This window comes from Rhyacophila brunnea, unplaced genomic scaffold (genome assembly GCF_057557595.1).
Source record: "Rhyacophila brunnea isolate RB1 unplaced genomic scaffold, BYU_Rbru_1.0 scaffold_2, whole genome shotgun sequence".
Lineage (NCBI taxonomy): Eukaryota > Metazoa > Arthropoda > Insecta > Trichoptera > Rhyacophilidae > Rhyacophila > Rhyacophila brunnea.
The window spans coordinates 18,092,916-18,119,263 of record NW_028232859.1 but is presented as its reverse complement, the minus strand read 5'-3'; the positions used below and the strand labels follow the sequence as shown (position 1 = coordinate 18,119,263).

General features: G+C 34.3%; 1 protein-coding gene across 2 annotated transcripts in view; it reads right to left on the bottom strand.

Moving 5' to 3' along the window:
- Positions 1 to 929: 929 nt before the first annotated feature.
- Khc-73 (Kinesin heavy chain 73) overlaps positions 930 to 26,348 on the bottom strand; it is a 313,669-nt gene continuing 288,250 nt past the window's right edge. The window contains exons 8-35 of one of the 2 annotated variants that reach the window (XM_085947188.1): positions 26,083 to 26,200; positions 25,630 to 25,778; positions 24,353 to 24,602; positions 23,364 to 23,507; positions 22,114 to 22,227; positions 21,211 to 21,434; positions 20,572 to 20,748; positions 20,301 to 20,468; positions 20,040 to 20,156; positions 19,446 to 19,686; positions 19,119 to 19,315; positions 18,580 to 18,740; positions 18,275 to 18,485; positions 17,983 to 18,088; positions 17,679 to 17,870; positions 17,022 to 17,166; positions 16,757 to 16,905; positions 16,484 to 16,629; positions 16,200 to 16,377; positions 14,931 to 14,945; positions 12,334 to 12,399; positions 11,935 to 12,113; positions 10,697 to 10,829; positions 9,686 to 10,434; positions 9,384 to 9,564; positions 8,900 to 9,088; positions 2,422 to 2,607; positions 930 to 1,167 (exon numbers count right to left, since the gene is read on the bottom strand). In XM_085947188.1, the coding sequence (XP_085803314.1) occupies positions 1,079 to 1,167; positions 2,422 to 2,607; positions 8,900 to 9,088; positions 9,384 to 9,564; positions 9,686 to 10,434; positions 10,697 to 10,829; positions 11,935 to 12,113; positions 12,334 to 12,399; positions 14,931 to 14,945; positions 16,200 to 16,377; positions 16,484 to 16,629; positions 16,757 to 16,905; positions 17,022 to 17,166; positions 17,679 to 17,870; positions 17,983 to 18,088; positions 18,275 to 18,485; positions 18,580 to 18,740; positions 19,119 to 19,315; positions 19,446 to 19,686; positions 20,040 to 20,156; positions 20,301 to 20,468; positions 20,572 to 20,748; positions 21,211 to 21,434; positions 22,114 to 22,227; positions 23,364 to 23,507; positions 24,353 to 24,602; positions 25,630 to 25,778; positions 26,083 to 26,200 (4,974 nt within the window). In that variant the 3' untranslated portion in view covers positions 930 to 1,078. The remainder of the gene's footprint in view (positions 1,168 to 2,421; positions 2,608 to 8,899; positions 9,089 to 9,383; positions 9,565 to 9,685; positions 10,435 to 10,696; positions 10,830 to 11,934; positions 12,114 to 12,333; positions 12,400 to 14,930; positions 14,946 to 16,199; positions 16,378 to 16,483; positions 16,630 to 16,756; positions 16,906 to 17,021; positions 17,167 to 17,678; positions 17,871 to 17,982; positions 18,089 to 18,274; positions 18,486 to 18,579; positions 18,741 to 19,118; positions 19,316 to 19,445; positions 19,687 to 20,039; positions 20,157 to 20,300; positions 20,469 to 20,571; positions 20,749 to 21,210; positions 21,435 to 22,113; positions 22,228 to 23,363; positions 23,508 to 24,352; positions 24,603 to 25,629; positions 25,779 to 26,082; positions 26,201 to 26,348) is intronic. The other variant, XM_085947189.1, reaches the window with a different exon arrangement.

The window sequence follows — 26,348 nt, the reverse complement described above, 5'->3', positions numbered from 1 at the left end:
TATTACAGTATACATAATATTATATAATATGTATTTGTATATAAACACAAGGAAATAGTGAATTCAATAATATCAAAAACAAAAGTGAATTAATTGGATAAAATATACAGAATATTGTAGATGCTTTTATTTACAAAAATTCAGTTTAATAAAAAAAATCAAACATAAATACATTAAAATATAAAACCATATTCACATCAAATGAAAGGGTAATTTTAAATTCATAAATTGATTTGACAAGATATCACCTAAATATGTTATTGATTAAAAATAACATAGGAGATTTCTATAAGAAAGTAAATGACTCAGACAATACTATAAAACTAGTTTAAAGTAATTAATTTAAATTAGCAAGATTTATTTATAATTAATTTATTTTAAAGTATTGGAATGTTACACCTTGAGCATAAATCATGACAACGTAATCAAAAAGCACATAATACATCATTGACTGTAATCTTGCAACTGTCAAGTTACATTTGATCAAGTCAATTACGTGACCGTTTAAAAGATAAAAACCAAATGAAGAGCTGATTTAAAAGAGACTTTTATGAAATGCTATTTAAATATATGGAATGCTTTGAAGTTAAATACATACATGTATGAATGTCAATATATCAAAATCAACATACTTTGCGATACGTAAATTCAGTGAACAATATTCCTACTAAAACATATCAAGGTAATTATTAATTCTACTACCATAGGACAATCAATCACATACTATACTGAATACCCAGGTGTTATTTCACTGAAGTCATAATTATTTATCAAATCCCAAACCTTTTAATCAATTTCAACAATTAATGTATTGCTTTTTCCATTCGTTAGTGCCATTGTTAAAACGTCCGCACACACAAAACTTCACTGACAAAAACAATCTCCAACGCAAAGTATAACAATATAATTTAGATGTTCGTCATCATCTCTCTCACAAGATTATCCATCTAATATTTCAAATATAGTTTAATAATTCTCTAGTAAAAAGCCACATCTTTCAAAACCGTGTAAAATATAGTGTCATATAAAAATGATCTATAATGTGGATAGATAGATGCATCAGGAATGTAAAATTGATTTATTTATTTCTTGAACTAGATTGTGTCCCAACCGCGTTTATGCTTTCGCCTCGACTTCTTGATCTGTGAAGAGTGGAAAGACCTTCACCTGAAAAAGACACATACAAATCCTTTATTAAACAAAAATAATACTATCGACTGAGGGTAACTTAAACGAATTTAAATAACATTTAAGGTAAAGTCGCCAAATACAGTCCCCCGTTTGTTTTGGTCATTTTACAAGCATATTTGCGTATAGTGATATTTTAATTAATTTTATTTATATTCTTTATATTGTTGGTTATGACAATATACAAGATAAAATAGAATATAAACTAAAACAAAAATAATTTATCGATATAATAAAAAATGGCATTTTTGTTACTTTTGTAAAAGTTATCTAAACATCGCCCCCGGGGTGATATTTGGACCCAAAAAGAATTAATATCATTTTTAACAAAAACTTGGAATGCTAAATGAAAGTTAAATTAGTATAAATAGTTAAATAAATTATTCGATGATGTTTATTTAAATTATGCATAATGTATTACAATTAAATAAGTGTGGGCAATTTTGAATCCCATCTCTTCCTTTTTTACTGCTGCAACTGCTTTCATCATATTGATCCGGTCCCAATTTTTCATTTTCCCCATCACAATCAAACACAATTGATAATAGTGACCATTGGGTGATTCCCTCAATCGATACATCTGTAGATATATATATATATATAGTATATTGTTTTCATAAATGATCAATATATTTGGATGACTTGTGAATATGGGATCTAAATACCGCCCCCAGGACGCTATGTAGACACCATAGGGGGGGCGATATTTGGCATCACCATATGCCGCAATTTGGAAGCTGGTATCTTTCACATGGCTTATAATAATATAATACAGAATAAAATATAATCCTCTGAATCCATTAGGTATCGATCATATTATTGCATTTAAATATTTGTAAAACGTTGCATGGAAACTAACCTACATAGATTTATGTGTATTTAAGAAAAAAACTCATTATTGCCAAATTGTTTAATATTTTTATGGTCGACTAGTGCGCTCGCTGTTGCTCGATATGTCGTTTGCAGGGGAATGAAACCACCTGTTAAATTTTCGCCGCAGAAGTGCGACTCATACTTTCTGAGATAGAAAGGGGGCGGTATTAGGACAGGGGACGGTAATTGATGACTTTACCTTATATGAGTTGTTTAACTAATATATGAATATTATTTTTATAGATACAGGTTTCACCTTTTGGTACACATAACATACATAACATAGCGATTTAATTATCACAAAATGAAAAATTCTACAAGCTCAACAGAGTACGTACATAGACAACTTAAAAAACTGACCTCTGCTGGTGGCTCGCTTCATTCCTCCAATATCGGTGTGGCATTGGGAAGGAACGGAGGTTAACTTTTGTTGACGCATGGCGCGCCCTCGGCGATCTTGCGCCAGCTTATCTGGTCGGACAAATAGACCGTGTCGCGGCTTGCAATTAAAATATCTCTCGCCTTGAACTGTGCCATCATTTTTACCTGTAAAATGATAATTACATAAGTATTTATCAAATCATAAAACACCAATACATACCATCAAACTGATTTTTTTCAGCTTATCAAGTCTACACACCTAGAGCGGAATGCAGAAACATTTATCATAACTAAAATTTCCTTAGCAGAAAACACTATGCAGAAACATTGTCCTTAGTTAAGATCGTTTCTATTGAAAATAATACCATATTTAAAAATTCTCTTTCCTATAGTTTAGGTAAATTATTTTATAATTTTTAAACGATGACAAAAATATGACAACTGCATTTTATAAATGCAATAACTATAAATACATATTAATATTTAATTATAATACTCTTATGTTTCCGTTATAAGTCATTCGACAGGCACCGTAAGATATTTTTTTTAACATGGTAACACTAGCGTCAAGTGTCATTCTTTACCTGGCATTTTGTATTTCTGCGGGCTGGCGTATAAAAGTAAAATAATATTCTGCAAGTACATGCCAAACGAATTAACACTATCAATATCCATATTGAGATACATTGTTAAATGAATTTGAGTGTATGGACTGTTTTATAGACATGCGAATTTATTTTGACAGCAGCTGTCAGTGGTAAATGGTAATACATAAGGGGGCGTGTTCATAACAAAAGTTGTCTATGGTTAAGGATTCCTTAACTCTATACTCAGGATTGTCTATAGTTAATGAGATCCCCGGGGTTCCAGCGGCTAGCTCAGGTGTCCATCGAACCCCGGATTCACAAAAAAAAAGAAATTCAAACGGTTGGAGTATAAATAAAACACGGTCTTTCGTGCTCGTAACGTGGTCTTCTTATATTTTCTTAATTTTTAGTTTTACAAATTATATTTGGGATTTTTACAGTGGTAGTCGTCAGGTCCGTACCTATCGGAAAGGGGACGCTTACTAACATCCTTTTTTCTTTCTTTTTAAATTCCTCGTACCGACGCCATCCAGCAAAAAAAGGGACTCTCGTGATTGGCCAAATTTTATCGCGTGATCTTTGATTCGGCGAATCACGAGCCTGACCCTGGCGCCGGCGCGCGAGGATTTCATGCACAATGCGCGGCAAAATTTATTATATTTAAATCCTTATATTTAGTCTTAAAATTATCTCTTTCATCCATCATCATTTTTACTTTTTAAATTAAAAGAAATACTTACGTGGTTGAGCAAGGAATCAGATTAGATGTTTTATGAAGCCGTTTCTAGAGGTCAGGGTTACGTTTCGACTTATAGCTACTAAATGATTATTTTACACCGGGAGAAGCCCGCCTGTAACAGGGGTGTATCATTCGCCCCATCTGGATTAAAGTCGAAAGGTACGCCCTGATCTCATCGGCCACCCATCCAATTCCTTGTTCATCCGTTAAGTACATGGCATGATAACAGTTTATATAAAAAAAATTCAACTACAATCTAACTATTCTAACAAAAAAAAAAAACAACTAACTTTACGTATTGTTTCTATATTTATTTTAATTACTATTTTCCTGCTCAAAGCAATGCTCCTGAATAAGTCACAGTTTGATTTATTTTCCTTTCTTATTATCATTTGTCATAATTTATTATTATTTTATTTTTCTCCTGTAATGTCGTGCGTTTATTTTGTTTTCGTAATGGTTTTGGTACTCTTCTCGTTCTTTTATACTAGTCAGCGGAGGGGTCGTGGAGCTATAGTCTTCGACTCTTGGGCTGTCCAGTTTTTTGTATTCCGAGAGGCTACATTTGTAGACGTTTGGCCCTCGTTCGGAATTATTATTTCGTGTTATGTTTTTCTTCTTCTGGTGCAATAGGAGCGTACCTCGTTTGGCGTCGTCTGCCTTTGCAACCAGGGCGTGGTAGTGGCGTTACTATTGAGCCAGGCTCGTTCCGAGCAGCGGATATCTTTCTGTGGAAAGTTTTCCACTGATCTGCTGGTCTCTGGAGTATCACCTCATAGATGGACAGATACTGTGTCTCCATCTGTTCCTATTACTGCGGGCAAGGCATCGTATAGCGGTACAACGGCCAGGCTCGTTGACGGCGGCACGGCTTTCCCACAGGTACTAGGATGGATTTTCACAATAAGTATCCTTTTCCCTTTCTTTTTTTTTTTTTGTAGATGGTTACACTTCGGAAGTACCTCTTGTTGTTTCACGATCTTTCAGGCGTCACGTCCCTAGTCTCTCCATGAACCTGCGCGAGAAAGGAGAGTGCGCACTCTCCACACCATCAAGCTTTGGTATCATGAATTTTCGGCTACGCTGCCTTTGGATGCGCTTACTTCGAGAGGTGGCTCCCTTTGTGCTTCCAAATTGTCTTCATCTGTATTTATTCTTTTTCTTTCTTTAGTAATTTATTCGTTCATTAGACTTCCCGTACTTTAAATTTATTCGAATTTACTTTATTAATTACTCCTACCCCATACATTAAATAGCTACTAATTTTATATAAAATCTTCCCATTGTACTTATGGTACTTACTATCACTTTTAATATTTTACCCTAATACCCATAGTTATTTTGCAACATTGTATTGACTGTATAAATCACATTGATATTAAAAATTGAAATATTCCACCCTCTCATTATATTTATTTCTGAATCAGTACACTTAAAACTGTGTAATTAACTTTATTTTTAGTGAAACCCATTTTATTTTAAAAAATTTGTTGTTTCGTTTTACGCGCCCGACATCCTATTCCAAAGGCGCGCCGCGCCGATTTACGGTGCCTCTCACGTTTTATTATTATTATTTTTTTTTATTAAAGAAACCCCGTTGAGAAATTTACGGCTTATTGACTCATTTTTTTTTTTTTTTTTTTTATCACAAGCATACAATCTCTACTTTCATCCTTTTATACCTAATTTTAACTTATTATTAAAATTTAACATAACAACTAACACTTTGTCGAGTGACGCCTTATTATTCCCGTTCCGTTTTCGCTGTGTTAAATTTACGATTGGTAATTTGTAAAGAAATAATAGGGTCGGTAGTGTACTATTTTCCTCGTTTCTCTTTGGATTCAAATTATTAACACGGCGTAACTTTGAAACAGGTTTCGCGCTACTGTAGAATATCGTCTTTCCCGTTTATAAAATTGTTTGCGATTTTCAATGTTAATGTTTTCGAATTCATTCATATTTACTTTATTTGAACGGAAAGAATTGGCGTCACTTTGCGGAGCGTTATTTTTAAAACTAGAATGTACATTTTTCTTACTAACGAACTTAAGATTATAGGGCTCAGAAAGTGGGTCCTTAATTAACTTTTTATCCGTAATTAGAAGAATTTCCGGATATTTACGATTATTATCTTCACTTTTAACTACACTGTTTACACTGAAACTTCCAACAGCAACTCGGCGTTCACCCTTGACTAGAGGGTTGGCGACTGGTCCTGCTTCATCTCCTCGTGGTCGAGCCTGCGCCCGTACAGCTTCTTCGATTCATCTCAGCTTGCGCGCCTTCTCAGCCCTCTTGTGAGGCTCCCTAGCCTCGCGTTTCCTTTTTCTCTCCTCACCGAACATCCCGTGGTCGACTAGGGTACACGACATGTTAGTGATACCCTAGGAAAATCGGCATTTTGCTCGCCGTTTTTCGTCGTGAGTGGGCCGTGGCCTCTACGAGCCCTCCTCGCTGGATACCGTCGATGATGCGTCTGGTCTCCATAGGTGGGATTTGTGCAGCCATTCGTCGTACTGGAGACGCGCCGGTGCTACGGTCTCCAGCACGACGCTAGGCGCGGTCAGCTCCGTATGTGGACTGTCTTCGAACACCAGAGGGCCCTCCCGGTTTGATGTTGGAGACAGCACTTCTTCTTCGATAAGGGTTACGTCGGAGTCCGCTTTTTAGTTAACCATTTCTTGGTTGTTCCGGCTCCTGGATCATAAACTTTTATTTAGCGTTCGCGGGCGTAAATTTTATTTCGCGGGTTCGGAAGAATCCATGCGATTCTTCGAGCTTCACGTTGCCAAGGGCGCCATTGACATCCCCGGGGTTCCGGCGGCTAGCTCAGGTGTCCATCGAACCCCCGGATTCACAAAAAAAGAGAAGTTCAAACGGTTGGAGTATAAATAAAACACGGTCTTTCGTGCTCGTAACGTGGTCTTCTTATATTTTCTTAATTTTTAGTTTTACAAATTATATTTGGGATTTTTACAGTGGTAGTCGTCAGGTCCGTACCTATCGGAAAGGGGACGCTTACTAACATCCTTTTTTCTTTCTTTTTAAATTCCTCGTACCGACGCCATCCAGCAAAAAAAGGGACTCTCGTGATTGGCCAAATTTTATCGCGTGATCTTTGATTCGGCGAATCACGAGCCTGACCCTGGCGCCGGCGCGCGAGGATTTCATGCACAATGCGCGGCAAAATTTATTATATTTAAATCCTTATATTTAGTCTTAAAATTATCTCTTTCATCCATCATCATTTTTACTTTTTAAATTAAAAGAAATACTTACGTGGTTGAGCAAGGAATCAGATTAGATGTTTTATGAAGCCGTTTCTAGAGGTCAGGGTTACGTTTCGACTTATAGCTACTAAATGATTATTTTACACCGGGAGAAGCCCGCCTGTAACAGGGGTGTATCATTAAGTCATGCTTTTCAGCGACTTATCCTTAGGATCGAAATCTATCTATCTAGATTGTGAATTCCGCTCCTAACGTACTTCGGTAGGAGTGCTCGAGTTACAAATAGAACATTTCAAAGTTTAAAATCTCATAAGTTAACAAATTATATATCATAATTTAGCTATGAAAAGAAATAATATATTATACTTCATGTCTTCACTATAATCCGACAACATAACAATGAACATTTTGATGTTCGGTTGTGTTCGGCTATTTTCTTCCAGTACACGAGTGTCTACGAAGGAAACAGACCATATTACACGTAGAAAATCATCAAAGTTACTTTCAATATGAATACATTATTAAACTACTGTCCATAACAAGATCTCAGCGATAATCAAAAGTCGCTTTAGTCGCGTGTAGAAAATTTTTTGTCTTGTAATTTTTGGAGAAAACCAATCAAGTGAAATTAAGTTTTTAATTTATAATAATTCTATTCTCAGTACAGTAAAACTTTGTTAATACGAATTTCATGAGACCGAAAATCGAAAAAAAATTCGAATTACGAAATATGAAATATGAAATGTATGTGGTAAAAATATTACAATTTTGAAAGAAAGAAAAAATTGATTTTCATTAATTTCCTTTACGATATTAGGTGTGCCTACGAAATTTCCGATTCCGTGTGTGTTAATGGGTCATAAAATGTCAGGATTATTTATATTACCTTCTTAAAATAAGTAATTTATGATGTTTTAAGAAAAATCTGTCACAATTTTCAATGACTGGCTCATGAAATAGTGTATATTACGATTTATGGAATATTTTTATATGCCAGGACTCTGAAATCATTTCGAATTATGAAATACGAATTAAAGATTTGGTTTTATATGAAAATAATGTTCAAGGGACTTTTTTTGCGAAAATTTCGAATTACGGCAAATTTCGAATTATCAGTGTTCTTACTAACGAGGTTTTACTGGAATTCACTTAGAAGCCTAATTATTATTCGATAATTAACAATAGAAAAATAATTTCACCCTTTAATTATTAGTACCTATTATGATAGTTAGGTTAATTAGTACTGGGTAATTATTGAGTATGGAAAGAAATATATCGTTAAACCCACATTAACTGATTATATTACTGTAGGTATTTATTAACTAAATAAATAGGAGAACACAAATTATGACTTAATAAGTAGAAGTGAACAGTATACATGTTAAATATACGGATGACCCAATCACAATTTTTTTATAATTTTCAAATAATGTCTTAATAATTGGTATTTTTAGTAAAATTGTTATAAAATGCATACTGTGAAAATCATTTTCTATAAAAATATATATCTACCTATCATTATAATTGTACTGTTTTTTCATCACTTTTAAATATTCAGACACATTAAAAACAATGATTTCTCGTACCTGTCTTGGTAAAGGTTCTTTGTAATACTCCGATTGAGATGGGGTGTTCATTGTATAACTGTAAATATACTATTGTATCGTGTAAAACAGACTTTTAACACACAGACGCATCGTTTACGCTCATGCTTCTGCGCAGGCCCGTTTCTAAATTGTTTATTTATAAGAATATATATTGGAAATGGCAAGTTTAAAGGAAGCGGGTGAGTTATTGAATCAATGTAGGATAAATATCTATCATAATTATTACAGGTGCGTGGAATGAATGTGACCAAATATTCATATGCCGAATCAGAGTGAATAAGTTTTAATTACCAGTTGGTGTGTCTAAGACAACGCCGACCCAAGTGCCCGGAGCAAAGTGCGCAGGACCGACGTACGCCACGACTCCCGTGCTGCTGGTCAGTCGGATATGCACACTCTCTCCGAGGGTCACCCACTCAGGGAGCGGTGCTTCCGCCTTTGTTAGGTCAGTGCGGGATACACTTAGATCTGTACATTCATCTGTAAAAAAAATGTGTAACATAATATCCTACGAAACAAGTATCGTTTCTTTGAGGCGACAAAATGAAGGTTTCACTTCTGCTTTCAACACAATATGCACTGCACCATTGAATGCACAACCAAAATCTCAGCTCTATATTATTCAATTTCTATAAATAACTAGGTAGTAATATTCAGAAAATAATTGCAGCATTATAATTCTTTAGTTTTAAAACATTTAAAAAGTAGTCATCTCACAATTGGATTCTGTCAAATGAATTCAGATGGTTGTCAATGAGGGAAAAAAATATCTTACCATCCATAAGTCTTTCTGAAGAAGAAAAATCACCATCTCCAGTCACATTCAGGCGATTCATCTGTTGTTCCAGCTTCATGGCAACTTTGGATTCGCTGAGACGTGGTCTGGCTAACGGGAATGATGCCCGGTTTGAGGCGTTTTTGGCTGAGCCTCCACTTGCTTTGCGGCGACGGACCACCTACAAATACAACATTAAAACTGAGTGTGATAAGCTGTGATAGATACTCGGATATAATAAATATGAATTGGTGAATTCGTTATTAATAACTCTGCTACGAGTTAAATGCATGAGCACATACCTTTCCTGGGGGTAACTGAGTTTTGACAATAGAAGTACCCTCGTAAGGTGAATCATATCCACCACCAGAGCCAACAGATGACACATCATTGCTTCGTATTTCACCGGCCGTATCAGGAATAGATTGGTCAGAACTAGTTGCTTCTTCTTCTTCTGCATTTCCCCTGCCATTACTCATAACCGCAGCAGGTTCAGCAATCGAGTAACTCGCTTTGTTAATCTTCACCGGCGAGGTTATAACCTGATTTTGTACAGGTAAAAATCCCAAAGGATCTACGTATATCCTAGCTTCATCTCCTGGCATATTATTTAAAGCCCTTGGTTCTTCCTTCGTTTCGTTAACAGTATGACTGTGGTTGTTATGTTTTGGATCTGGAGTTACAGCTGGCCTCTGCGAGTACACTTTATTATCAAACAGTCCTTCATCTTCACAATCCTTTAAAAAGGGATTGATCCTATTGCGAGACCCAGGAGTCAGAACTGGAGTCTTAGCGCTTATATTCATTGGAAACGGATCATTGAGTTCATTTTTACATTCTGTTATTTCATTTTTCAAGTCTTTCATGTCGTTTTTGAGATCAGTGATGTCGTTTTTAAGTCCCACTATTGAATGCTTTGACCTGTTGTATTGATGGTCGCTGTTAGAATGAGAGTTTCGCAAATCGAAGTCGGGAGTATCATCTACACTCATGCTCCTTATGGAAAGAGTATCATCACTCGTAAGATTTGTTGACGATACAGCTTGGGAACCTACAACAAGAACGTAATAAAAAAAAACAATGAAAACAAAATCAAAAATAGTTATATGTACATATGCGCATGTATCACAATTCAATGTTAATGGGGAGTGTAATAGATACTAGAGACATCCAGTGACAGAATTACAAAACATGCAATTAAATACAATTATTGAAACTATACTAGATGTCTTTAATACCTATTACACACCACTTTAAATAATTTAATCGTGTATACTGGGTACTTATTTGACAGATTAAAAGAAACTACTAACCATATCCACTGGATGAAATAGATGGCGAATTTTTGGGAACAGTTCTATCGCTGGTCAAGTCGTGAATGGAATCCAAAGTACGAGATGCAGGTAGACCACTTCGGCTCATACCACGGCTTTTGGTGACATACGGCTGAAAAAATGAAACAAGTTGCATACATAGGGGAAGGCTGCCCGAGTAGTACTGCCTCCTAAGTCGTACCACTGCAATATTTCGGCAAGCAGCGTCACAACATCTCACCTAGCGATCAGAAATTGTACTAATCCATATTGAATTGCATCCCAGTAAAACGTAACTACAATGTGTCTGTGTTTAGTGTTTAGTGATGTTATTTCGGAACATGAATCCCCTGTCAACGTCGCAGTTGTAACTGTACGTAGGATTTTATTTTGAAAACCTCCTTGCCCTAAGTCTGACCTGCGTCAAATTCGGAAATCGTACCGGTACGACTTACGGTTATGCAATATTTAGTATTTATAAATTATTTTAATTTATTTTTTCAGATCAAAATGGCTAAAAGAATTTACAACACGTGGGAGATGGATGATATGGCGCTAGCTTTAGAAATTATACGGAGTGGTTTAATGGGTTTTAAATAAGGCCAATAGACATTTTAAAATCCCGAAACCATTTTTGCGGCGTCACCAATTAGGCCAAAGTCAAAAAAATCACCAAACAGGCAAAATTTGAGAGACCAAAGGATTTGACTGAAGATATGGAGAAAGAGCTTTTTGTTCTATGTGTTTCTTTATGTTTCTACCTACCAAAAATGTGGATAGAAATGACGATTTATTGTATGTGAGATTTATTCTTAGTATTGATTTTACGACTTAGGCTACTGGTTCCTAACTTTTTGTAAGAATCATCTAAATAAGTGTGTAAACAAAATTATATGTTTATATTATGATAGAAATCAATAAAAAACACAATAAAGTACAAAACAATGGGAAGACTTGCGTTTTAATTCCCAAATGGTCGAAATTACAGCGAGTTTCCATTAGGGGTTACGATTTGAGCAACCTTCCCTACTTACAACCTGATACCTAAGTGATTACCAAAGTAAAAATCAAGACAGTCAGATATGTACATATTAAATTATTGAATAATAACTGAATGCTTTTGGCTTCAAAGTAGATGAGGTATTTTATAAAATTAATATACCAATTATATTTTAAGAAACCTATAGATTAATAAATGAGACTTGAAGTAAGACACGAATATAAACTCGAACGCTTACTTGAGATGTGTTGTGATCATTTTCAGGATCCGAATGAGAATCGTCTTTGTCTCCGGCAGCTGAAGTTCCTCGGCGAGAACCTGCCGTTGCAGAGACACCGGAGCTTGGAACGCCTCCACCGCCCGGCTCCTCGTGGAGAGTGGTCATTCGCATTCCAAGTTTGCCACTCGCAGGTGATGCTACACAAAGAATATATTGTTAATAGATGAACATTATTAAATATTTATAAGACAATGTGTAAACATTTATGTAATTGAGAAGTTTCAATTCATATTAGGTATGTGTAATTTTATAATTTCACAGTAACGTAACGAAACGTAACGTTAATCTTAAAGGATTCACAACTTCCCTCGATAACTTTATACGAAATATATAAAATATATATGTAGTGCAACATACACTTGTTGGGTTGCTGCATTCTCAACGAATTGAGATTCAAGTTGAGATTCAAAAACGTCGGCCGAGCTGCATGTTAAGTGGAAGGAGAACATTAATAATTTTAGTGACAATATACAAAAACTACATAGACCATTTTCTTAAGATTTTAAAATAGTCACACAGTTTTCAGTGCGACTGACACGACTTTATTTCAGAAAATAGTCCAACTTAGAAATAAATGCGCTACCATTACATATTAATGAAAAAAGACTAGTTCTAACAATATGTTGTAGGATTTATTCCATTACAATAATCATTATGTGAAATAAGAAAAAATGATTTATAAGATGATTCTAAGTATACGTAAGTGTAAATATAGTAATTAATAAAAAAAAATTCTAATTTTCCAATATGTTATGATATTTGACAAAATGAAAGCTTTTCATTCTACATAATTATGTAATATGTCTGTATTTGAAAGCAATAAAGATACATTTGTATGAGTTATTAAAGCTTCATAATCCTACGGCTCAGTTTACAGTTGATAGCGCATTTTTTTCCAAAAATATAAATGTCTAAGCATTGATATTGGAAAGAATAATTTGAAAAGGTTCAAGTATCAATTAACTATAAATATTTATCTAAATGTAAAATTTACAGAGATTGCCAAAAAGCAGTCTCATGTTGTTCAACAGGTACAGGCCATGCATAAACACTATCAGAATGTGGTCATTCCTTATGAATTTATTGCCAATGGTGTATTTCACATTACAGGAAATTATTTTCTACAACATCTGACAAGATATTTTGTCAATTTAATTCAACGCCAATTATTTATTTTATGAATTTTGCTACAAACATGCATGACCTTTCAACAATAAAATTATTTTAAAATAAATATGTAATCAGAGATCTCTTCTTTTCTGTGTGAAAATAAAAGATTTCCTAGTTTTACTTAGATACAATACATTAATTTTCGATTTTGTAAGTAATTTTTATTTTTACCTACACTACGAAATATGACAAATATTTTTAAATGGTAAGTTTTTAAAGAGAGCTTCATTATTTTTAATATCATTTGATACCAGTGATGAGCTGTTATGAGTTATTTAAATCATATACCTACCAACATATGAGGTATGATTTCTAATACACAATTTAATATTTGTGGTAAACAATGTTTTTGCGTTTCAAACTTAAATGATAGTTTTGATAATAGTTTTAGACAATAGACATCGCATTTTTGAATGAAAACAATATGCCACTTTTAATTAAGCAATAAACCTTCAATTGTAATAAATATAAGCAAAATAGAATTGGACATATTGGCATTTTTTTGAATCTTTTTAATTTACTTACATGGTTTCTGGATTCGGAGGTTATAAATCAGTACATATTGTGTGAAATTACATACACAAAATGTACATATGTAAATGAACGCTTCACATATCAAATAATAACTGTCATAGATTTCATCATACGTGTTATATGGAATAGAATAGTAAAATTAGCCGTAGATAAATAAATATTTCAATGATAATTGTTATGAAATTCCTTTTGAGTTGGTAAATTTAAACATTTGAACAGCTCATTACTGTTAGATACATTAGATTTTTTTAAATTACCATCATGTTTAATTCACAAATTATCTTATTGTATCAAAATTGAGAAAGATAATTTTTGAATTATTATTGTGCGAAGAAATGTTGTGTATCAAGAAATCTTAAATATATAAATCAGTAGGTAATAAAATTAACACCAAACAAGGCTCTAACATTGAAATAGTAGGTACCTCAAATATTTAATACCTAATATATTATTACGCATATCAATGTTTCATAAACACACAATATATTGTGACATAAACAACACTGAGTCAGGTGTGAGGAGACAACCCTAACACATATTAGATAATAGTCTATTAAAAGTAAGAATAATAGTGAAATGCGGCATACGGCATAAATGGCTACCAGCAAAACAAATACATGTTCGGCTGATAAGTTAAATTATGAAGGACAAAAATTGGCAAATTATTACAATGCATGCGGAAAATACAACCAAATAATGCTAACACCAGCAAATTAAATCATATTATTTCAATATGTACTACAAAGCTAAAAATCACAGATGTCATTATCTATAAAAATATGATACCCAGCAAAATTTTATAAATGACTTTGAAAATATCAAATAAATGGACTTCATAAAATCCTGATGAAGGAACGCCAACATTAGATCTCTCCAATATGAACACGTCCAGAAAATCACCTATATTATTTTATTAATTATTGTACCCCACCAATTTAATGATAAATCAACCAATTCTAAAATAGTTTAATCGCCTAGGGCAATACTGATTTGAGGGTGCTGAATTTGAATGACACATCTTTAAAAAATAATTACTACCTGTGATATGATTGAACAGATCATGGACAATATATACGGCGGAATAGTTGTTTCTGCGTAAATTCATTCCACTGAGCTTACAAATTTAATTCAGTAATAACAGATTGCAATCAACATGGATGACATCAACATCAACGCTATGAATTTAAAACTGTTCAATGCTGGCATTAAAGTATGCAGAGCTAGTTTTTTTGGTATCTCCATTGTTTTACCTGAGAGAATGGAGCCTGAAGGTTGCACAAAAATGAAATATCAAAACATAAATTAGTAAAAGCGGGGGAAAGTATCAAAAAAAACAGCAAGGTACTGTTATGTCATAGTTTCTTTCAAATCCAACGACAACTTTTAAACCAGTGAAATTAGTGATCGAGTGCAGTCTCTCAAAATCAAAAAGTATGCGGCTGCAAAAGGTGAAACTAAAAAAACAAGATAGGAGTGAAAAAGTATTCTGGCAAAAAGTATCAACAATCATGGGGAAGAAATAACATGATTCAAAAAAAATTACATAGATCATGAACTCCAGTGACAGACATTAAAAATAAATCTACAATTTATTAAGCTTTAAGCGACTGACATGAAAAAATACTGGAAAACTTGAAAAAATCATCAATGAATCATAAGGAGACTGCAAGCATGATAGCTCGATGAAAATAAATAAATGGTCCGATGCCGAATCGTAAGTGTGCGGACACAATTCCGAAATTACGTGACACTAGTTATCATTGTGAATATAGTACACCAAAGAAAACATAACAACAAAAAAAGAGATCTTTTTTAACTTTCAATATATTGACATAAACTTATCCTTCAATTCAACACCTACCTCAGCCTATGACCTACATTTCTATCATAAATATTAAAAGCCATTTTGAATTAGTTTGATAAAATTACTTTCAGCTCTACACTTAACATAGGCATTTAAATACTTTTTAATAATGGTAATTATATCTAAGGTAAACAAGAAATTTTACAGCATATTAGTATTTTAAAAATATGCATCTGCTTCCCAATAAATGATATGAACAAAAATTTCTATAAAATAATTAGACTAATAAATATAATTTAAGTATACATTTTGAGTAATCAAATTAATGCCTGTACGCAGAGTTCTGTTAGAAGTAAATTTAATTCAAACGACTACAAACAATACTTTTTGAAAATATAATTAAGAGTCGTTTCAAGTAAACATATTTTTAACACAACTTCTTCTAGTATTGCCCTAAGTCTACATATTTAAATGACACAAAAACATATTTATTTCTAATAATTATTACTCTAACAATATTATTGATACAATACAAAATTCTTCATCGTATTACCGGTCTGCAATTTTATTACAGACCAAAAAAAATATAAAGAAACTCTTGTTTGAATTTTGCTTTGAAAAGTACAGGAGAGAAAAGTGATAAAAATGTAAAAAAGTAATAAAAATTGAAGCGTGTAAAACCAAACAAAAAGACATTTGACAATGTCTAGCGTACCTAAACCGAACGGTTTTGATGGAACCGAAATGTCACCATCGCCGCCGAAGGAGTGCCTTCCCCTCATTCCTGAAGAACTCCTTCCTGCAGCCGACATGAGTTCGTTGTTCAGGTCTGCCACGCTCTCTGAGCGGCCCACTCCGATCAAAGATTCGAACGAAGCATCCAAACGCATAATCTGGAATAGTTAAGATTCAATATTAATAATAATAATCAACCGAGACAGTTGTGTGCTTAAGTTGTTTGATAATTATTATCAGCTGTAAATTTAATGTATATCATACCTGTGAGAAGTTAGGCACAGAAGCAGTTTTTCTCATAGTAATAGGCTGTCCTTGAGCTTGCTGAAGTTCTTTCACAGCTACACTTTGCCGCAGTCTGTCGAGGGTTAGGATGCCTTCCACAGCACTCACGCCTCTCGTGTATTTTTCTATTTAGAAAACAAATTAATTAGAAAAAGATCGCTACCAAACACACAAGATAGAAACAATTTTATCATTGTTTAAATTGTCCATTTTCATAAATAATTTATATTTGTCAATTTTAAAAATATTAACCTATGTAGGTTTCACCATCTGCTGTACTGGACTCTTCACCGCTGGCAGCTATTTGAGCGAGACTCTCTCTGTCTTCGAGTTCTTCTGATGCTTTTGGAATGTTGGAGACGACCTCGTAAGTCACACCGGATTGCGTCAGGGTATCGCTCCTAAAAAATTACAAACAAAATTAAATTGCCATATAATATGTTCTATCACAATATGTTGCTATAAAATAAAAATACCGAAAGATATTTAGAATTTCCAACTCAAGCATTTAGTTTACCTCACAATGCGTTTCCTTATCCGTTCGGTCAAACTTTGCCTTTTGTAAATGTTGAGACCGAGTCGTTTACGCAGTACCAAATCCATTGGAGCAGGATGAGACAGCCTCACTGTGGTCTTCAAGATCAAATATACACGTTCATTAGCTGAAATAATAAAAAATAATAATAACTTTTGTTTGCACAAAAAAACACTGACGGTAAACTAAAATTTATTGAAACAATTTTAAATTATCATGTACGAGTCATTATTTGATGATACTTATTCTTTTTCTTAGTTGGAGCATATGGACACCACGCAGCACCTCCAAGAATCCCTGTCGCTATCCAGTCTTCTTGCATCGTTCCAGATCATACCAGCATCCCCCCGTAACTCCGCCGTATACACTCTATAGATTATTAGTGGCCTTGCCAGAACGTGGCCGAGCCAGGTCCAACGTCGCCTCTTCACTCTGAACATGATGAAAGGCTGCTCCTCATTACTAAGTCATACCTCCTTCGCACACCCAGTATCCATCGTAAACATCTGTTCTCGAAGCTCAGTATACAATTGCTCTGAGCCTTCGTGATGATTAACCAGCTTTAAATCACTATTGTGTGGTTTTTTTTTATTAAAAAAAAAATTGGTTTAAAAGAAAATAAACGTAAAGCATACATACCTTCAGTTACCCTGTTGAGGTATTGGCTATCATGTATAGAAGAATCCCAGCTGGCAATAGCACAAATGTCTTTCTCGAAGTGCTGCATTATCTGAAGCTCGTAGAACCGATTTCCATGTTCTTTGGGAAGGATCGAATTGAAGCCTGCTCCGGTCACCTCTTCACCGCTTGGATGAGTTGACATATCATCGGCTATTCAATACCATAATAAAATTAAGTAAAACATTATACTAGTCAAAGTAATTTAATAGTGTGGCTCAAAATTTAATATATAATAATATAATGAATTACTAAATTAATTTACCATTGAGATCCAAAAACAGAACAGGAATATGTTGTTCCATGCCAGAAGGTGGATCCCATGCTGCTGGAGCTCCTGGAATTGGACTTCCAGGGCTTGGCACCATCACCTAGAATGCAAGATATTGTAAATCTTTACCCCCCGTCCTTTTTCTAAGAAAAACACAAATAACATGCATAATCAGATAAGGAATTAACTAGCATGTTACGTTTACAAATGGTATTTTTTGATTCACAGTACAAACCAAAAACAACGAAAGTCATTTTACACAAAACAATTATAGTTAATGGCTCACCGCATTTCTTTCTTCGGTGAGAGAGACCCACTGGTCTACAAGTGATTGTTCCCGCTCAATATCTCGATCAGATTTATCAGCTTTGTTAATGATCCGCTGGATCTGAGAATCAAGATATTGCCTTCGCCGAGTCAAAGCGTCGCTCCATTTTTCACGGAGAATCGCCAAATCTTCTTCTTGATAAGAGTCCAGAGGTTTTTGTAGACGAGACCTACGAAATGCATAAAATATTATAAATATGTTGCCACTTGATTCGGCTTAATACAAAACAAACAAGGAATATAAGAAAAAGCATGTTGTCATACCTAACACTGACACTTCCGACCTCAACACTGACAATGTGTTGACAGATGATGGGCAGTGTGCCAGAATTATGAACAGGCCGGACTCGAACTTGTAACCTGCGCTGTTGGCCTTGTCGCAACTGATAAACCCCACCAGTCGCCATATCTGCTTTTTGTAGAACCTATAAAAAAATCACAATGCTTGCAGTATGGTAGTGTTAGAATCAGGTTAAATGGATTAGGAACAATAATTTACAATAATATTTAGTTTATTTGTGTAACACCACCTTACAACTTTTAGAAAGAAGTTAATTTATTGAAGTTGAACTTAAGCACTTACAAAGAACTGACTAGATGGAGCCACTCGAGAACTAACTGTGACAGGCACACAAAGAGTAAAAAGTAATCAAAGGCGGCGATGTTGCCATCATAGAAGTATTGTGAGTGAAATGTGGAAGAAATTATTTTGGACCTAGTCATTCATTCATCTATCAGTTACCTTGTAGACACTTTAACACCCTAGCAGTGAAAAATATTTGTGACAACCAATGTGGTAGTACCTCAACAGGTGCATATTCGCCTTGATCATTGAGTTCTTGAATTTCCACCCAAAGTTGAATCTTGCGAGTGAGTTCGGCCCATCGGTCTGCTAGTCCTCGAGCTTTCGCCAACTGACGCTGTTCAACTTCCCATCCGGGACGGGCCCGACTAAATCCCGCCGACCGATGACCCCACACTTCTATCGAGAGGGCACCCTCTGCAAACACAGAAACAATTCTTATTTTAAATAAGATACATTTATTTATAATATACATACTTATTAGAAATATTATACTAATATTTCCTCCCAAATAAAGACATGAATATATTATTACTAAACAACTCACCTGCACAATGTTCTAAGAATTCTTCAGTGATGGGCACAGTGAAGTCCTTCTGATGTTCAAACCTGAAGGTGAGACTCTGCGCGTGTCTCGGAGACACAGGCAGCGGCGGAGCATCGGCATTTACAATAGGAGGAACCACAATGGGATCTGATCCGCCCCAGAAAGAATACTGACAGAACACAAAATGCGACAGAGAGGGAGGCAAACCGGACGCTTGCTTGATGGAAACACGCACCACCACCTGAAACCATTTGAGATAAAAATTGGTTTAATGAGACACCCTACATTATGTACATAAAGAATTAAATATTGATGGGATGTTTTGAGAAAACCGACTTTGAAAGATTCCAATCAATTGAAAATTAAGGTAAAATGCACAATATAATAATATATGGACATAATGTATATGAATGAGACAATTACAAATTGGATGTACAATATTTCTACAGAATGAAGGATATTATGATAATATATCAATTTCGGTAAAAACTGAACACTAATATCTGTCTAGTAAACAATTTATATATAGGTTACTAAAAAAATTAAGAGATTCTAAGGATCGATGGATAATTATGTTAAGTGATTAATATCCACCTGTTGAGTACTCGGATCTGGTTGCTCATCCTCATACCGTGAATCTCTGGAACTGTCAGAAGCGGCTTCACATATTCGATCTTGCGGAAATGATCCCCCAATACGAGCCAATTCAACCTGAAAATAACAATATTATACTAATCTATTGACCAAAAATTCACTTTGATTGGGTTTAAATAAACTATCAATAAGTGGAATAAAGATCACAATTTATGTCAATAAAATTATTACATAATACAATTAGTAAAAATAATCAATTACCTGTAACCTTCCAGCCACTTCTCCTTGTTGACTAATGATAGGAGTATGGTAGTCCAGTTTGACATCATGAAACAGAGACTCGAGGAAAATATTGGCAACTCCGATCAGATTGTGGTTTTCTTGTAATTCGTAAAATGGATCTACAACCTTGTTTACAGGAATATCGTCCTAAAAATGTAGACACTCAAATTATACTCACATTACATAAATCAATATAAGAAAATATATATTATTTAAACATTAACATAAACAATAATTTGGTTAAACTCACAGCATCATTTGGTGGTGTTTCCTCCCCTGATAAATTGGGGTCATTCTGATGTCTGAACTCTTCGTACATATCCCTCATGTCAACCAGCTTATTCTCCAGCTTTTCCATAGACCAGACCTGTCCCCCGTGACCCATCCTTCTCACCAGAATAGCTGGTTCTGACACGAAAGCACCACGCTGAAGAAAAATAAATGTGATGAAATTACATGTGAATTTCATTCAAAAAGTTGGTGTTAAGACTACTAATACTGATGATTAAATTAGCTGCAAATCATTTCGCATTGCAGATTCATTTGTAGCTAACTTCGGTCTGTTATATTCAGGATCCATCAAAAACTATAACCATTTCAGCAATCTGTTAATTCCATATGCGGCGGCGCAGCTATAAACAAGAGTTTCATCTGTCATCTTATTACATATTATGTTACATCTTTCAATGCACCAATGTATAAAATATTAATCATTATATAGCTACTTTACAATACAATGTTACATAAGTTTATGACTCCCCCAAGCTTTAGTACAAATTCTTTATTGTATTGCTTGACATGCGGTTACAGGGTGTACATCATAAAAGAGATTATGTCGTAGAGCTGACCAAAATAATAGTGAATGCTATCGTGGTAGAATTGAACATACCTTTCTGTTGGGGCTTAGATTAGCAGGAGGTATTTGCAGAGTGACACTGAACTTCGTGTTCCTTGACATTTCCTCTGCAAGAAAGTTGGCCTCTTGCACGAGGGCATTCGCCTTGAGAATGTCGGCTTTGAGCTGACCCAGCGACCGCTTGAAGGTCTCGTCGCGCTCTGCCGCCCACTTTTCAACTCGCATTTGTGTTGTTGGAGTACACGGAGTCACTTTACCTTTCGAACAAATTTCGTTTAATATTAAAATTGACAAGAATACTTTTGAAATTGAACTCCACCGTAAATGTCTTCTTATTTCAGCCTTCAGAGCGTGAATTTTCAACAATCAACAGTTAGTTTAAATAATATTAAACACTTCTTCGCACATGACAAAAATTGAATAAAAATTTATAAAAATATATTGATTTATGATATATGTGCTTGGAATTGACAATTTTATTTATTGTAGGTACTAAAGAAAACTTTGTAAAATCACAACCTAAGCGGAACAGTGGATATTTGTTTATAATTTTGTTCAGTCTCGTTGTCATAGCAATGAGGTCATGCTAACTGAAATAATTAATGTGGACGTTGGCATACAATAGACAAGGAAACTTTTATTGGATTAATAGAAACTGTTTCTTCTAACATGCTCTTATTTATTGAATCGTTTCAATTGCATACATTTTAATCAAAATTGCACCGAAAGTAGCGTATTTGGTAGAGCAGCCATATCTGAAGCTGTGGATCACGGGTTCAATCCCACAAGGTACCGGCAAAAATGAATGTTATTAGGAGTGAACATGGTAAAAACATATAAATACATTTCGTTTCAACGGGGAGTTTTTTTTCATAGTAAGGTATGTTAAAAACATATTGTTAAATATGGTGTAGGAATGAGTTTCCTCAAACTTACCAAGTCGGAGCGGATCGTATGGTGTGTATGGAGGGTATGGTGTGGACGGAGAAAGAATATTTCGTAGTTGTTGAAATTGCCTTTCGTATTCTTGACGCTGCTTTTCTAATGCCACTAGAAAATCAAAAAAATACATGATTAATAAATATCTAATTAACTTATTAACTACCTACTTAATTTAACTGACTTGCTTTTTTATACACCTCGTATTTTGTCGATGCTTACAAAATAATATTACATACATGGATAATTTTTGACACAAAATGTCTTACGTTTTCGTAAGTCATACGTCAGTCGTTCTGGTTACTTATGTTAGTTCACAGTGCTCTGTGCTACTACGTACTTATACTTCAATCAGAGCAGTGAACGATACATTATTTAAAAGATAAGGTCCTTACACACTAAAAAACAAATCTTGAAAACTGCTAAAATGGCGGCTGTGTCAAAATCACCTACGATTTTCACTCACATATCTAAAATATTTTATATCTCATCCATACGCTAACAAACAAATACTCATACAAATAACAATGCCTAACATCATTACAAATTTTATCTTACATATTCACGATGCTGGAACAAACTGCTGCACAAAAGCACCAAAACTACCAAAGGAGGTAAAAAAAGATTGCTGACATTCAACTTGTTAGAATGACGTTTTAAGTAATATTTGCGGTTTAGTCTTCAAGTGTTCAACTGAATATAGATGTTATTTGTTGGTAGTTATATTATAATACTTTTTTTGTAAACACTACTAAATATTAAATAGGCACCTGTATATAAAACTCTCTCAGGTACCATACATTACACACAAATAATGTACACATGCACCTCTGTTGAAAGTCAACACGAAAAAAAGAAAGTGCATTGAGTAACTTGCAATAAACACATTACAAAAGTGCAATAGACTTGCATCACCGGTAAGTGGATTAATTAGGAAGCCATAAAACGGGCTGCATAAAGATTTAAACTGTAACCGGAAATGTGCAATAGTCAAACTGAACTACGATAATGTTGTTGCCATTTATAAATTATTCATGATGCAAGGTAAACTCATAGAATTTTTACAGACCGAATTTATGGGTAGGTTACATTACCATATCAGAAGGTATTAAATTTATGATAAACAAAATGAGGATGTATTTTAAAATATTACCAGAACGTATGTGACTTAGCTGATTACCTTAAAACAATTTCATTGGCATTATAAAAATTATGAGTAATTATTGATAATATAGTGAGTTAGTTACCTTGTTTATCTTCTTCGTGTTGTTTCTCAAGTCGGGATATGGCAGTTTGGATGGGATCATTGCTCAATTCATTTAGCATTATTTCATCGCGTGCAAAATTGTAATCTATCTGCTGTGCTGGGGTTTGTGGCTCTGATGTAGCAGCTACAAACAATTTTTAAAAAGTGGTTATTTATTAGAAAAAATAATGTTACGTTTGGAATTATGGGAAATAGTTTAGGGCTTGCAATCTCTGAATCAGGAATACCGTTCAATTTTCTGATTCCCAGAGTACACATGAAAAATGTGTTTTATTCGCCATTGTCGGATTGGAAAATACATACCAACACCTCCTATGTAAAGGTCGGAACTGTGTTTTTGGCTATTTTCACTTAATTTCTTTTTATTAAATAATTTTAAAGATAAACAATGATTTCGAAAAATAAAACAAAAATTCAATCAATATTTTATAGACATAAGTAAAAAATTAAATTCCAGCATTTAAATTTATTAAAATCATATTAAGCTTATACGTAGGAGTCGAATTACATACATACATAGCTAAACATTTTATCCAGGTACCTACTGTATTTTAAAAAAAAGATTAAATATTAATAATGCGAAAATTTTCATTGGTAAAATTTCATATTCATACGGACACCGGATTTTTTTTTACCAATCCTGGTATTCCGGATTAGGACTGGCAATACTAGAAACCGACAACTATAACATGAGGTGTGGCGGTTTGGCTAACAGCTCACAATACACTAGCAATACTAACACTGCAACACCGGTGCCAAGGTCTCAAGTTATAGTTGTCACTCTCCGACACCAAAATCCCAAGATGATAAATTTTGTTTGTGTTTACAATACTTGATTTGAAATTGATTCCGTTCACTACTTTAATGGCTATCTTCTAAATGATACAACATGACTACTGCTACTAGATCCTCACAGTAGCATTATAGAAATGTTATGAATCATAAAATAAAAACATCCCATATACTTACACACTGGCTTTGGACAGTTAACTCTGAAGAAATGATGATTTCCCCACAATATTCTGTCGCCGTGTTCAAGTGGCGTGCTCTCAGAAACAGGAGATCCATTCACAAAGCATCTAGCTCCAGGAAAAGGTTCCATGGTAAGTCCGCCATCTTCGATTAATACAATGCAATGCTCGGGTTGGATTCCAAGACCCGACAGTTGAATGTCGGCCTGCGATACTGGATTATTGCGCCCGCCTACCAATGTCCGGTCCTATAACAAATACCCATGTAAATTGTCATTGAATGTTTTATAAAAGCTTGCAAATACATATCTACTCGACTATCAGCATTATTCAGTATTTTTAAAGATATAAATTTAGGGATTAGTCGACAGATGTGGCCAACCAACCTCTACAATTTGACAGCAGCGTAGACAATTGAACTTTTTAGACAATGTCCAAGTAATATATTTTAATGAATTAAAATAACAATCAACATTGAATATGACATGTTTGATAAGTTTAGATATGTTTTTATTGACAACAAATTTTCAGATTTAAAAGGTTTCAAAAATTATCTTACCTGCTAACTAATATGATACAAACGATTTCTATGGTAATTTCATTCATAGCATTCGCTGACATGTAATTCTTAATTTAAATGTTTATCTATGCTTGCCTAAATTCAGTTGCCTACGCCACAGATAACTAAATAGACTCTATGCAAGTCTATGCTAATGTCAAAAGATAGAAGTTACTTCTTACGGCACAGGACATGCACAGGACCAGCTTCCATATTTTGCATAACTTCAGTTCGCTATCAACAGAACTATCAGGATATACGTCATAATATATTGATGAAAATTGTTTAAGTTGAGAAACTACTGTAATATTCTATACTCTTCTTCTTGGTCGTGCACTCATGGCTGAGGATCGTGACCACATTTAAATTTCGCCATCCTTTGAGCGACCAAGACTTTCCATCCTTCTCGATCTTCCGCTTTTCTCAGGGCAGAATGGATGGTGCCCCCAGTCAGCTCTTTCACTTGGTCGCTCCATCGCGCAGACGCTCTTCCTCTGCTTCGCTTTCCCTGGAGGCTACCCAAGACTACCAGTCTCTTCAGGTTGTCCGGTCCGCGCCTGACAATATGTCCAAAAAACTGCAGAATTCTTCTCAGACATATCGTCGAGAGCCGTTCCTTTATCTTCAGTCCCTGGATTCTATACTATTTAAATTTTATTCCAGGATCTATAACCATTTTCAGAGGCTACCAAAAAAAAAATCATATAACAAATTACCTTTAGGTAATAAACAAGAAGTTCATTCAACGATGGATCTGCATTCAAATTGACGAGATAATATTTATTCTTTTCCACTTTGATTCCGCTCGCTTGTATACTGATACCCATCTTTTCTAGAGCCTGCTGTCTTTCACTTTGGATTCGTTCTAAAATAATATAACACAAAATAAATTTAATTAAGTGCAGTAATTCATAATTATGTAGGTATGTATTTCTTCTAATTTAAGTAAAATAATATTATGCAGCATCTCTAGCATAATCGTTTATAAGATGCAGCATTACGCAAACAAACATACATTAATTACTATGTACCATAATTATTACGTTTCAGCTCGACCTGTGTAGCATTGTACTACAATTTATTATAGTATAAAGATTTTGAATCTGCTTATTATTTTACTAGAATTTATTTCAATGTAGTGGTCAAAGAAAGTTTGATTAATAATATACCTGTTTTGACTAGTTTTTCTTCCCATGTTTGTGAAATCTCTTTCATCAAGTTCTCACTCTGTGCCAGTTTTTCGTGAATGTCAACCCTCTTAGCCACATCATCGCCAACTGGTGAACCCTAAGGACAATAATTTTGCACCATGTAGGTTTCTGTATAATAATAATTAAATTATTATTTTAAAGCTGCTGATGAAAAAATTTACCCACATATTGTGTATAAGTATGACCAATGTGATGTTATTTCTCAACAGCCATTTAATTGTAAA